Genomic DNA, 12,245 nt, shown 5'->3' on the forward strand with positions numbered 1-12,245 from the left:
CTTCTCTACCCCCCGCCCCCAGCTGTGAGGCCCAGGCCTTGGCCTTCATAATTCCTCGGGCCTCTCTCCTTCCGAAATACCTGCTCCGGCTCAAGGCCTGTTCTGGGGCCACCCGCGCTGAATGAACACATTGCTTCAGACAAACCTGCTTCCCCATTCAGGGATCTCTTTATTCAATCAGCAAACTGTCAGCAACTTGGCCCAGCCCGTTAAGACCTCCTCTGAGGGCATACAATCAAAATGCATCTGGTGCCTTTCTTATTACCAAGAACTGACTACCAACATCTTTGGGGCCCCCAAGGCAATTCAATGGCATTTGCTTTGTCCTGTTTCTTTTTTTTTCTAACAGAATTCCAGAATAAAAATAGAGCTCTATCATATATATATATATTTATACACACACTTACATATATTGAGATCCTTCAACCAAGTGGCAGAGGATCTGCTGCTCTCCGCAGCGTTGCTCACCTGGCGGAGGCCAGGAGGCGCAGGCTCTCCCTGGGAAGCACCTGGGGGTGCAGTGCTGAGCCAGTGTAGCGAGGAGGGTGGGCCTCCCACAGAGAGACTGGGCTATGACAGACCCGGGCAGTCCTTGCCTGGCCTTTCCACACATCTTAAAATGAGAGATGTACCTAGAGCTTTAAAACTAAAACCCAAAGTGCTGATAAAAAAAGAATGCCCCTGATAGGCCTGTGTGGGAGGGGGCCAAATTCTTGGGGACAATCCCAGGAGCATCTTGCAGCAGGCTGGGGGAGCAGCAGGAAAGACACCCACCACCAGCACCCAGGACCCCTGCGGACATAGGTGTCTAGTATCCAGAGGCCTGTTCAACCAGTTAGGAGGTGCCGGGCAGAGACAACCAAATGACCAGGGTGGGGCTTGGGTTGCCCAAGAAAGCCTGAGGAATGGGTTGTGGGTGGTGAGATGAGCTGGGGACAGTCCTAGAGACTCCCATCTCCAGAGTGACGTGCATTGTATACCTATTGCCCAGAAAGGTAAGGCTTGAAGGAATGTGCTGACGTAAGCTACTAGAAAGGGCTGGGTCCAGCAGCCACGTTTCTGTCCTGAGGCCCATCCTGGGGCTGTGGCCTGGGGTCTAAGCAGGCTGCTTCAGCTGGGGTGTTTCCAGGAAGATGGAGATGGATGGAAATGGAAGGTTAGTTAAGGCCAGTGCTGTGTCGCTGGCCACAAGGTCACCTGGCAGCAGAGGGGTGCACAGTGGATCCCAACTGGCCTCGTCAGGCAAAGGTCAACGCCAGGCATTATCCACTAACTCAGCCTGGGAGAGGAACTCAGAGGTCCATCTTCTTCCCACTTACCAGTGGAGTCAAGCTGTGACTGCTCTGGGCAAGACCTGAGAGTGATCCAAAACCCTGTCCTGAGACTGGGGCATGGGACCAGGGCTGCGGGCTCCCCAAGGCACAGAGGCCCAGGGGGGTGAAGGGCAGCTGTGAGGCTCTCAAGGAGCAACTCCAGTCACCATGACTCTCCCGAGGCACCACGGGAGGAAGCCAGGAAAACCCTTGGCCCAGCCAGAGGGCAGCTTGCAGGGTTCGTCTTTGGTGCTGGAGAGCAGAGAGCTGAGGTTCGAGACTAAAGCTGGTGCAAAGCCGGGAATCAAGGGTCAGGGATGTTGAGGGAGGGTGGCAGGTATGGGATAGAGGTTTCCAGGTGGGGAGGTAACCAAGACACACAGACCTGACTACACATTTAGATGCTGCACAGATACTCTGGGGAGGGGCCCCCATGTTGATGTGGCCCCCCAGCTACTTCCTTGCTCATAAACACCACAATGTCTGAGTCCCAAAGAGCAAGGAATTTGCTTTTGATGCAAATCTGGTCCACCCAGCTAGATGAGCAGCTCTCAGACCCAGCTGGCCCAGGAAGGGGAATGCAGGGTGGGGTGGGGGAGGCGAGGAGAACTAGGGCTGCAGCTTGCAGAAGTGTTCCCTAGAGATGTATTTCCCTGAGGTCCTATTCCTCCCCCAACCCATGCTCCCTGCTTCCTGCCTGGCCCCCCCCATCCCCTCCAACGGGGCAGCCCCTCCCTCCCTGCTGCTGCGGGGTGTCAGAGCTCTCTGGGGATGATGGAGAAGGGCAGCACCGGGCTGCTGGCCTCCAGCTCCAGGGCGGTGAGGAAGCAGTCGATGGCGGCCTCGCTCTGGCCCTGGGCCTGCAGCACTTCGCCCAGGCCCTGCCATGCCTCGTGACAGGTGCTCTGCCTTTCCACGGCGTCCCGCAGCACCTTCTGGGCCAGGGGCTTGTGGCCCAGCCGACTCAGCATCAGACCCTGGGAGGCAAGCACAGGGCGGGGGTTAGTGAGGACGTCCTGGGCAGGGCAGGGCAGGGCATCCTGGCGATCAGGGCAAGGAACGGGTGTCTCTGGCTTGGATTTGGTCAAGTGACCGTGCCCATGACTAATGCAAATCCTACCGGCCCCCACCACAGACCCGCTTCCAGCCCAGCCTCCCAGATCATGCGCTCTGGGAGCTGTGTCCCTCCTGACCCCAAAGGATGGTCTTCCAAGTCAGCAGACCTGGCTCTGAGTGTCCCCCTGACCAGCTGGGAGATCCTGGACAGGCCACCACTCTCTGGCCCTCAGTTTCCTCATCTATAAACAGGAAAGACCACAGTAGCCACCTCGGGGGTTGTTGTGAAGTTTACACGAGTCAGTTTACGTAAATACTTGGACAGTGTCTACCTGCATGAGTCTAGTTAATGGGTCTTTCTCCCAGCCTTGCTGCCACGCTGCCCTTCTCCCCAGGGACCCCGCGAGATACAGAATGTAAGCTGCAGGCTCCGGCTTCTGTCAGCTGGGGGGAGGACCTCAAGCTTGTGGGCGGGTGGGGCAGCTCCTTTGCCGGCATCAGCAGACGTTCTTCCTAGGGATGTCTAGGTCCTGGGACCTAATGTCCGTCCCAGGCTGGCCTGGCAGGTGAGGGTCACCGACAGTCAGAGAGCCGGGGACCAGGGATGGAGGCTGAGTGAAAGGATTCTGGGAGGGTAGGTCAGGGTGGCCAGGAGCTTGGCCTTACATTTGGCTCCAACAACCCTGTTGCCAGAGAGATATAGGAAGTGACAGGAATTGTCACAAAAAAAGGGTTGGGAAGAGAAACTGGCACCCTGCCCCTCTACGTCCACTTCCACCCACACGGGAAAGGGTGCAGGGAGCTAGGGGGACAGGGTGGTGAGCAGAGGGAGGGGCCAGGGCCTGGTTTTGGCCTCTGTTCCCATAAAGGCTTCTCTGCATCATACCGACTCACTGATCTGTGTCCCAGCCCTCAAAGGTGGCAAAGGATAGCAGCACGGGGGCGGGGGAGAGGGAGGGCGCTCCTCTCGTTCAAAGGTACGAGGTACGAGGTAACGCAGGAACAACACTGACTTCCTGGACAGGCGGGGCCAGGGTGGGGTGGGGAGCTGCCTCCATTGTGCCCGGAGCCCCTCTCGGGTGCCCGCCCACTGATGGCCATGTACATTTTTAGCTGGAACATTTTCATCCTCACCACGCTCCCCAGAGTTAGGCCCTCCGTTGCCATGGAGACCCACTAGGAAAGATGCACATGCCTGATTTCATAAAGTCCTCCGAGAGCCTGGAACATGACCAATTAGGCAAGAGAAGATGGCGCTCAGGAAGCCCTAGTAAAGGCTCCCCCCCCCCCCCCGGCCCCCCTGCTGGAGGCGCTGGCTGGGGGTCCTGCCGCCAGGGGCTAGGAAAGGGAAAGCGGGACGTATTCAGTCTCCTCAACCCCAGCTGAAGCCATCGCTGGGAAACCACAGGGATGAGGCAGAGGACAGGGGAGGACAGGGGAGCTGTGACAGGCGGAGCCTCAGGCGGGCCCCCGCTCCGGCTCCGGCCAGATGGGAGCGGTGCTGACTCAGGGCTGCCTGGACCAGAGGGCTGTGCCCAGTCTGGCCAGCAAGGGCTCCAGGCCAAGCTGTTCTGCCCGCAGGGCCTGGGAGCTGGACCCTGAGCAGCTCACAGGGAGGAGGGAAGGAAGGCGAGATGACAGGCTGCCAGACGCCAAAATTAAGCACCAAAAATGGAAGGTTTGAGCCCTGTGAGTGCTGCCGATGGGGGAGCGACAGAGGACAGACGGGGAAGGCCCGCCAGCAGATCTTTACACACTAAGGTTGCTGTACTGCGCTTCCATATGAGACTCTGTTTGAAAAGAGGGCTCTGTCTGAAACTGAGTTTGCAAACCCCTGATCCCAAGGAGCGTGTGGGGTTTGGGAAGGGGCCAGGTGTGTCTGCAGGCTGAACAGGGCTTCACGCATGTGTGGGTGCTATTCTCGGTTTGGGTGCGCAGCAGGCCCGGCGTGCTCAGTGCAGAGGACAAGTCAGGGCCCCACGGCCACAGGAACCCCAGCCCTGCCCCTGACACGCGCAGTGACCCTGGGCAAGTGGCCCATTTTCTCTGAGCCACGGCTTCCTCATCTGTAAACTGGGGAACAGAAGAGTCCTTCCTCCTCGGCTACGGTGAGGAGTCTGCAATGATGAACTTGAAATCGCGGAGCCGGGTGGGGCACATGGTGGGCAGATGGCAAATGGAGTGTCCCCAGGATGAGCAGAGAATCCTGGGAGGGGGCGAAGGGGTGGAACAGCTGATTTCTCTAGAGGGCAGGGCTCTCTGTGGATCACCCCCCCCACCCCCCGGGGTGCTGACCTTAGAGCCTGAAAGGAGACACCGGGCTGGGGTCAGGCTGGGGCCCAGAGGCCCGGGGCTGGTAACAGGATCTGCTGCCACCTGCCCGAGACACCAGCCTGTTCATGTTTGGTAGCAACTCGGAGCTGTTTGCTGCTTGACAACTGCACAGAGCCCACCCCAGGAAGACTGTAGGGCTCACCTGCTCTGCCCCCAGCCTGCACTGCCATGAGCCCGGCACCCTGCCCCCAGCTGCCCAGAGAATGGGTCTTCAGGGAGATGGAGGGACCACAATTCCATTCAAATATCCTGCGGACTCGTCCCCACCCTAACCAGGGGCATCCTGAATCCAGAGAAACCAGACCTGCTGGTGACCCTCACTTGGGAGAGGCCACAGTTGTGCTGCCCTCACACAGGGATCAGAAAGGGCGTGCAAGTTGCTTAAGGGATGGAGAGGGGCCAGGGGTGCTTATAGCCGCTCAGGGAGGGGCAGGGGAAGTCCCAACAATTCCTGACTTCCTCCATTCCTTCCTCCCTCCCTTCTTGGATTCCAGGGAGGGGGGAACATCTGGCCACATCTCATCTACCTGGGACCCTGCTCCCCAAGACGCATTCCCCGAGGACAGCAGCTCCTCCTGCCCACACACCACCTTGACATTGTGCTGCGTTACTGTGGGATCCAATGGGATCCCTGACTTCCGACGCAGCTCGGGTGCGAGGGCCCTGGGCTCAGAGCCAGGCACACCAGAGGCACTTGTGGGTGCTCAGTGACCTGCTTAGGGCCTCTGAGGGGGGCCGTCTCTGTTAGGAGCCCAGGTTTTCTGTAGAGTCAGGGACTGCAGCCTGGGATGGGGATGGAGAAAAAAGATCCTGTCTTATTTTTTCAGAATTGCCCCTGCACACGTCTCACCCCATTCATTCAGTGCCTGACACTGTCCCAGAGGGGAGGGGTGGCAGGAAGGTCCGCTGGCTGCGCCTGCCTTTTTCTCCTTTTGGGGGTGGCCTGCCCTGGGAAGTAGTCCCCAGTGCTAGGCCAGCTGCAGGCCATGCTGAGAGCTCCCTCCCCGCCCCTACCCTCAAGTATTTATAGAAGTTATTTTGGGAATTTTCTTTCTGAGCTCAAGGCACATTCCTGGGATTCTGTCACAACCTCTCCAGCTGGGAAGCCGGGAATCAGCTGGAGGCTGCTGGAGCCTCTTGGTCCCTGCAGCCTCCTGTCTGGGGAGGAGCCCCTGGTGGGGTCACGTCTGAGGCTGCTCCACAGGAAGGCTCCTTCCCTTCACCCAGCCTGGGGGCTGACACGCCCAGCGAGGGAGGCCCGCATTCCTGCACGCTGGATTCTCCCAGGTGTGTCAGCCTCAACCTGTCCAGCCAGACTGGGAATGAGGCGGCTCTCCAGGCTGAGAACCCAGCCCACACATCACCACGTCCATCTTGAAGCTGGGGTGGCCCCCAAACCACAGACTGGTCCCACTTCCCTGTTGGGAAAAGGGGCACAAATCCTTCTAGATCCCACCCAATGCCTGGCTGATGACACCCCCAGAGCTCCCCCAGGCTCTCCTAGGAAGAGGCCCCTGTGGAGAGAGCCCAGACTCACTGGAGCCCAGCCTAGGGGGAGCCCCCTCCCTGGTCACAGCCAGGCCCTCAGGGCTAAGTCAGGAGGCTGTAGCAAGCCCTCTGGACTCCGGGTTTTAGAAGAGAAGACCCTGTGATTGGCGGTGGGAAGGGGCCCATGGCAGAGGCCCCACTCTGGGACCAGGAGACAGAGCCACTGGGGTGGTGGAGGGCAGTACTGCCTGGTGGACAAGGGGAAAGAGCTGACCTCCGCTCCTCCAGACAGAGCGAGCTTTCCGGACCATTGATTCTGGGCTAACATGGGCTGGCAGTGCTGCACTAGCTTGCCCATCTGAACCTGTGACAGGCTGACAGCTTCCTTTCCACTTCCTGGTGGGGACTGGCCCGCACTTCAGCAGCCCAAGCACAGCCTAAGGCGTTCCAAAATCCAGGGGAGCCGCCTTCACCTTCTGGAAGGTCTGAGCCTGGGCTGAGGGCTCAGTGTGTTGGGGAGCTGTATCGGGCTGGGCGTGAGGCAGGGTGGGCCCGTGCTGGGGGACATGCTTGTGCACCTCCCACCTTCCCCACAGTGAGCCCCAGAACTCTCTCTTCCTCCTCCTCCTCCACTTTCCTATCGGGGACGACAGACCCAGGCAGCACTGGGGGGCGGGGGATGGGGGGGAATGAGAAACACAGAACTCACAGTAAAACCACCACCCAGCAGGGCAAATGACCAAGACCTTCCTTTTAAAGTTTTCAGTCAACAAGAAGCAATTTTCCCCATCGACTGGAGCTGGTGGGGCAGAGAGACTCCACTGACCGAGGGGCTGTGAGTGTGCACGAACTCAGGTTCCATACAGTAGAGCCGAGACTTTGGGTCCTCCCAGTCCTCGGGGGCAGGCCAGACCCTCTCAGGCCCCTGCCACAGCTCACGAGGCCGACAAGGAGGGAAGTCTGGGGCAGATGGGCGCCCTGGGCCTGAAGGATGGGGCCCCAGGAACCAGAGACCCCACTGTTCTGAGTGCTGCAGCCTCACCCAAAGTCAGGGAACATCCAGAGGCCGGGCGCCGAACCAGCCTGGCATACGGTGGGCCAGAGTGCAGGGCTGAGGAGGACCTCCTCAGGGCCTGGCCTTTGGCACTCCTGCTCTCCCTTGGCCCTGGGCCCCAGCATAATGCCCCTTTAGCCGAAGCGTTTCACCCAACATCCGAGACTGTAACACCCGCTCTCAAATTTCCCTGTTCTCTCAGCTCACATTCTCACTCTCAACAAGGTCAGCCAGGCCTTGCACTGTGTATGCACTTGTCCCAGCCACAGGGCAGTTGGGGCCGATGGCTGCACATCGTGCCTTGGCTGGAGTCAGCTGCTGGGCTCCGTGAGGACTGAGCAGCTCTGCTACGATGAGTCTCTGGGCTTCCCTTTGCAAACCAAGAGCATCTGAACCTGCCTGGGAGCTGCACTTCTAAATGAAAAAGATAAAAGTAACCCCACTCCTGGGCCATTAACGTACGGAGTGATTCAACCTAATTGTGCCTGTGCGCTTGGCACCATGGCTCCCATTTTACAGATGAGGACACGGAGGTTCCGAGAGGTTGAGGGACTTGGCCAAGGTTAAACAGCAAGTACAGGCAAAGTGGGACTCAAGTCCAGGTCAGTCAGGCTCAAAGGCTGCGCTCTACCTCCAGGCACAAGCTGGCTCTGACACAGGCTTAAACACTGTCCCACCCAACCAGCTCCGGAGGCAACCCCGAAGGTAGCTCTGAGGTCTGAACATGACAGGCTGACAGCTTCCTTTCCACTTCCTCGCTGGGGCTGGTGTGCACTTCAGGAGCTCGCGCACAAGCCTAAGGCTTTCCAAAATCCAGCGCCAGGGGAGGCGCCCCCGCCTGCCCAGCACCCCCTCCCTGCCTTTTTAGCACTCTGCTGACACTATGGGCCACCTGGCAGAACAAGGAAATTTTGGCCAATGACCCTCACCCCATAGCAGCCTGGTCAAAGGTGGGCGCAAGTTTTCTATGCAAATGGTGAAAAAAAAAAAAAAAGCCTGATGTTAACTTATCTTTCCACAGGTCTCAACTCATCTGAATCTTAAAACTATCCCTTGAGCTCACAAAGGCTTGCATTATTTTCTTCATTTGATAGAAAACTAAGCCAGTGATGGGAAGAAATCTCTGTGCCCCCAAAGCTGGAGGGCTGGCAGGTTGGTTGTCTGTCTTAGATGAGTCACCTCTACTGTCTGGTCCTGCCTCCAGGATGGGATGGCCCAGCCAGGAGAGGGTAATAGGGGGCAGGAGCGGGGTGTGGGGGGAGCTCTGTGTAGCCACAGTTCACTTCTTTGGCCTTAGAGAGCAGAGACTTCTTGCTGGATCCTGGAGCACCAGTAAAGGCCCGGCCCAGAACCTCAGGGCTAGGTGAGACAGAGCCCTGGGCCTCACTGACTCAGAACCCACTTTGGGGAAGGCCAGGGATGTGCTGGAGGGCTCTGGGGACTTGGGATGTGCTGCGGCACGCCCCAATCTGGGGAGACGGGGGCAAGAGGCTCTGGGGTCATCTGGGGCTGGCCATGCCCTTGATCCCCCTCAACCCACTTCAAGAACGAGACAACAGCCTTACGCTGGGAGCAAGAGGGAACAAATGCAGGGACTCATTCATGGCCATGCTCTCAGAGGGCACTGGATACAGAAACGCTGGCTACCCGTCCTTCCAGGGGCATCTGGAGGGAGAAGAGGCCAGGTCACGTGGCCATGATTGCTTCAGAAATTACATCTCTGGGAATTACATCACAGCCGAAGCTCACCCAGGGCCATCTCTCCCTGCTGCTGGGGTGCCCGAGGAGGAAAGGGTTCTGGGGATATGGGGCAGCAGGAACCGGGAGCTCTGTCCCAAGAAGAAAGCATGGCCAGGGACAGGGGCCCGTGAGGGGCAGGAAACCCCTCTCTAAGAGTGTGCCCCTGGGAGAGAAGGGCGGGGTGCCACCCACAAATGCAGGTGGCAGGAATGCACCCATACCTGCCCACTGATGGCTGAGGCTTTTCTCTGCAGTGAGACAGGCTGCATCAAATCATCCATACTCCCACTCAGCCAAGTGGAGGGCAGGGAGAGTGAGTTGGTCTGTAGCCAGGGCTAGTGACCCTCTTCCCATTAAGGTCAGGTGACTTCAATGCAACCCTCTGGGGGGGGCTCTCAGTGATGTGGCCAGTCCATCACCACACGTGGGCCCTTTGCCATCCCCGGGCATCCCATTCCCTTGGCGGTGCAGAGGGGCTCCTGGGAGGGGCAGGGCAGAGACAGGCTCAAAGAGACGGGTGCAGGCTGCCTGGGGATCCTTCTCTGGCTGAGACCCTGGAGCCCTCTCTGAAAAGCACCCAGGGGCCAGCTCCTCTGCTGATCTTGGGAAGGACCCTGCTTTCTTTCTCATGTCTCCTCAGGGGCAGGCAGGTAAAGTTCAGGCTCCCCCTGCTTAACTAGACTCTTCTGCCAGGAAATAAACTTCTGAACACCAGGGTGAGTGGGCGGGGTTTCTCGCTACCTGGAGGGGAGGCTGGGACCCAGACGGCAGAAACTGTCAGGACCTGCTGCCGAGAGTCACTGGGAATGTCCGTCTGCAGAGAGCATGCCTCTCTCTTCCTGTACTTGGGCACTCTCTCGAAGCAACCTGGCCTCCTTGAGTCTGGCACAGGTGGCAGCTGCAGGACCAGGGCTGGAGGACACAGACTCCTCTGGGACTCTGCTGTGGGCACAGTGGAGACTTTGCCCTGACAGGGCACCGCCCAAGGAGGTGCCTCTTTCCTGCCTGACCTGAGTGGAAAAACCTGAATAGAGCCAGACCATGGAAAGGTCTCTGTCACATTCAGGGCGGGGGGGGGGGGGGGGGGGGGCAGCAGGATGGGGAGAGAACCTGCGTCTGGGCCAAAGTTCATATTCTTAGAAATGCCTGAACCCTGGCTCCTGAAGGCTTTCTCCAGCCTATCCCGGGGAGAGGCCACAGGGAGGCCTGGAGGCTGGCCTCCTCATGTTTGGTGACCCTGTGCTAAGAACTGCAGAGCCAGGCCTGACCTTGCAAGGCTCACTGAGTCTATCCTCACCCTCCTCTTTCCAGACCTCAGGGAGTGGGACTCAGCCATGACCTCAGAAGGCCCATGAGGGACCCAGAGCTCCTCCAGCCCAGGCTGTGGCCGTGCTCTCAGGGGCCAGTGTCCTCACAAAGGCACAGTGGCACTTTAAGACCAGGATGTCCAGGGGGCATCCTGGCCTTACCATGCCCCCCCTGGGAACCTGCCTTGTCAATGATTCCATGGGGAGGGGGGAGGGGAGGAGGGGGAGGTGGTGGGAGCACCAGTTCCCCCCCATGCTCTTTTCTCTGGATACTTCTCCAGGGATGCACCCACCTCTGGAGTTCACAAAGGCTCAGATAATGGATGTGTGCTCTCATCCTCTACCGACTATTTTGACAGTGACTCCCTTAGATACATGACAAGCTGACTCAGGCTGATGAGCGGTGTGACATGGGGAAAATATCCCAATGTCACATCTGTGCTCAGTGGGGAAAAGTGCTGCAATTGATTGGTAATGTCTGTCATGGGTGATTGCTTAGTAATGTCTGTCATGGGTGACGGACTGGAGTGGTGGCATAGCTGTTTTGTCTTCTCTGATATTGCATTGTGGACTTTTAGAAGCACTTTCACATGCGATGCCTCATTTGATTAGAACATGGGTCTAGGGATGATGCAGATCATTATTCATTTATGAAGGGAGACATCAGGAGCATTGAAGTCAAATGTGCCTTTTTCTAAGTCACCCACAGGAATCAGGGCCAGAGCCAGGGTGAGGCCTGATGTCCTGAGTCTGAGGTCAGTACTGGGGAGACACTAGCTTGGGGAACGCCGAAGATCAACCTGCCAAGGTGTTCATGTGTCTTTGGGAAAAGAGCGCTTGGTAGATCTTCCCCAGGCTTGAAATTTGCTATTCTGTATGCATATGTATAGGGTGCTGGCAGGAACAGAGCGTGTGGAAGGGCATGTGCTGCCCACGCTGGAGCAGACGGCCCCTCTGGTTGCTGGTAACTTTAAACATGGCAGGCCTGCCTCCGACTTGCCCCAATTTCATCACATTGGCAAGGCACCCCGGGAAGAGAAAAGGGACCATTTCAGGGAGCCACTCTAGAGCTCTTCAGTTACCATGGAAACTCACCCTTGGAAACTGCTTCAATTTCAGGGAAATAGCTACAAACAATAATAAGCATAAATGAAAAATGGTACACTGTTACTTCAAAATTGTACTTGTTATTGGATTTCGTCGGGCTTTAGGATCTGAACGGTAGGCTCATATCCGTGAGCACAGAGGAAAGCAGACATCTCTGCCTGGCTGCCGGCCTAATGACATAGCCCACATCCTCCCTCCCACCTCCCTAATCAAGTTTCTGGATGTGACCTCCGGGGAGGCATTCATCAGAGGAGCTCATGTCTGAACTGTGGGAGGAAGGAGGATGTGCCTCGCAAAAAACAAACATTTGCTGAGCAGACTGGAAGGCAGCACGGAGCCATGTGGAGGGAACATGGGCGAGGGAGTGATGTCGCTGTGCAGGCTTTCCTCAACTGACATGGACATTCGCCTGGGCCTCGGCTAAAAAGCCTTTAAGAAATCAGGTGGCGGGAATAATAGCTGAGTGGGGAATCTCCGTTCTGACCTGTTTTCAAGGACTCTCGGGGTTGGAAAGGACCTTATAAAGACGACCTGGTCCGGCTCCTACCCCCATGTGATGCTTCTATTCTCTTGGCTACATCCTCACCTGATGATTCCTGAGTTTGTGCTTGGACTTTTCTAAGAGTTACACCGTTTTTCCTAACACTGAGCTGGAATCTAACTCCCTGTAGCTTCTACTCCCGAACAATCAACCTTGTGGCGATGCTGGCCCTGCAGCCTCCTGCAGTCATTCCCCTGGTCCTTCGGTGTTTTCCACGCGGCAGACGCTAGTGGGCCTCTCGTGGCTGTTCTCAGAGCTCTCAAAGGAGACAGGAAGTCTCTGTTGCTAACTGCGGGCTCCTAAAT

General features: G+C 57.6%; 1 protein-coding gene across 3 annotated transcripts in view; it reads right to left on the reverse strand.

Annotated features, from left to right (window-relative positions):
* Positions 1–142: 142 nt before the first annotated feature.
* The window catches only part of TTC7A (tetratricopeptide repeat domain 7A), a 106,574-nt gene continuing 94,471 nt past the window's right edge, over positions 143–12,245 (reverse strand). For 2 of the 3 annotated variants that reach the window (XM_036334654.1, XM_036334653.1), the window contains one exon: positions 143–2,290. In XM_036334654.1, coding sequence (XP_036190547.1) covers positions 2,069–2,290 — 222 coding nt within the window. In that variant the 3' untranslated portion in view covers positions 143–2,068. The remainder of the gene's footprint in view (positions 2,291–12,245) is intronic. The other variant, XM_036334657.1, reaches the window with a different exon arrangement.

This window comes from Myotis myotis, unplaced genomic scaffold (genome assembly GCF_014108235.1).
Source record: "Myotis myotis isolate mMyoMyo1 unplaced genomic scaffold, mMyoMyo1.p scaffold_m19_p_14, whole genome shotgun sequence".
In the NCBI taxonomy this organism is placed as follows: domain Eukaryota; kingdom Metazoa; phylum Chordata; class Mammalia; order Chiroptera; family Vespertilionidae; genus Myotis; species Myotis myotis.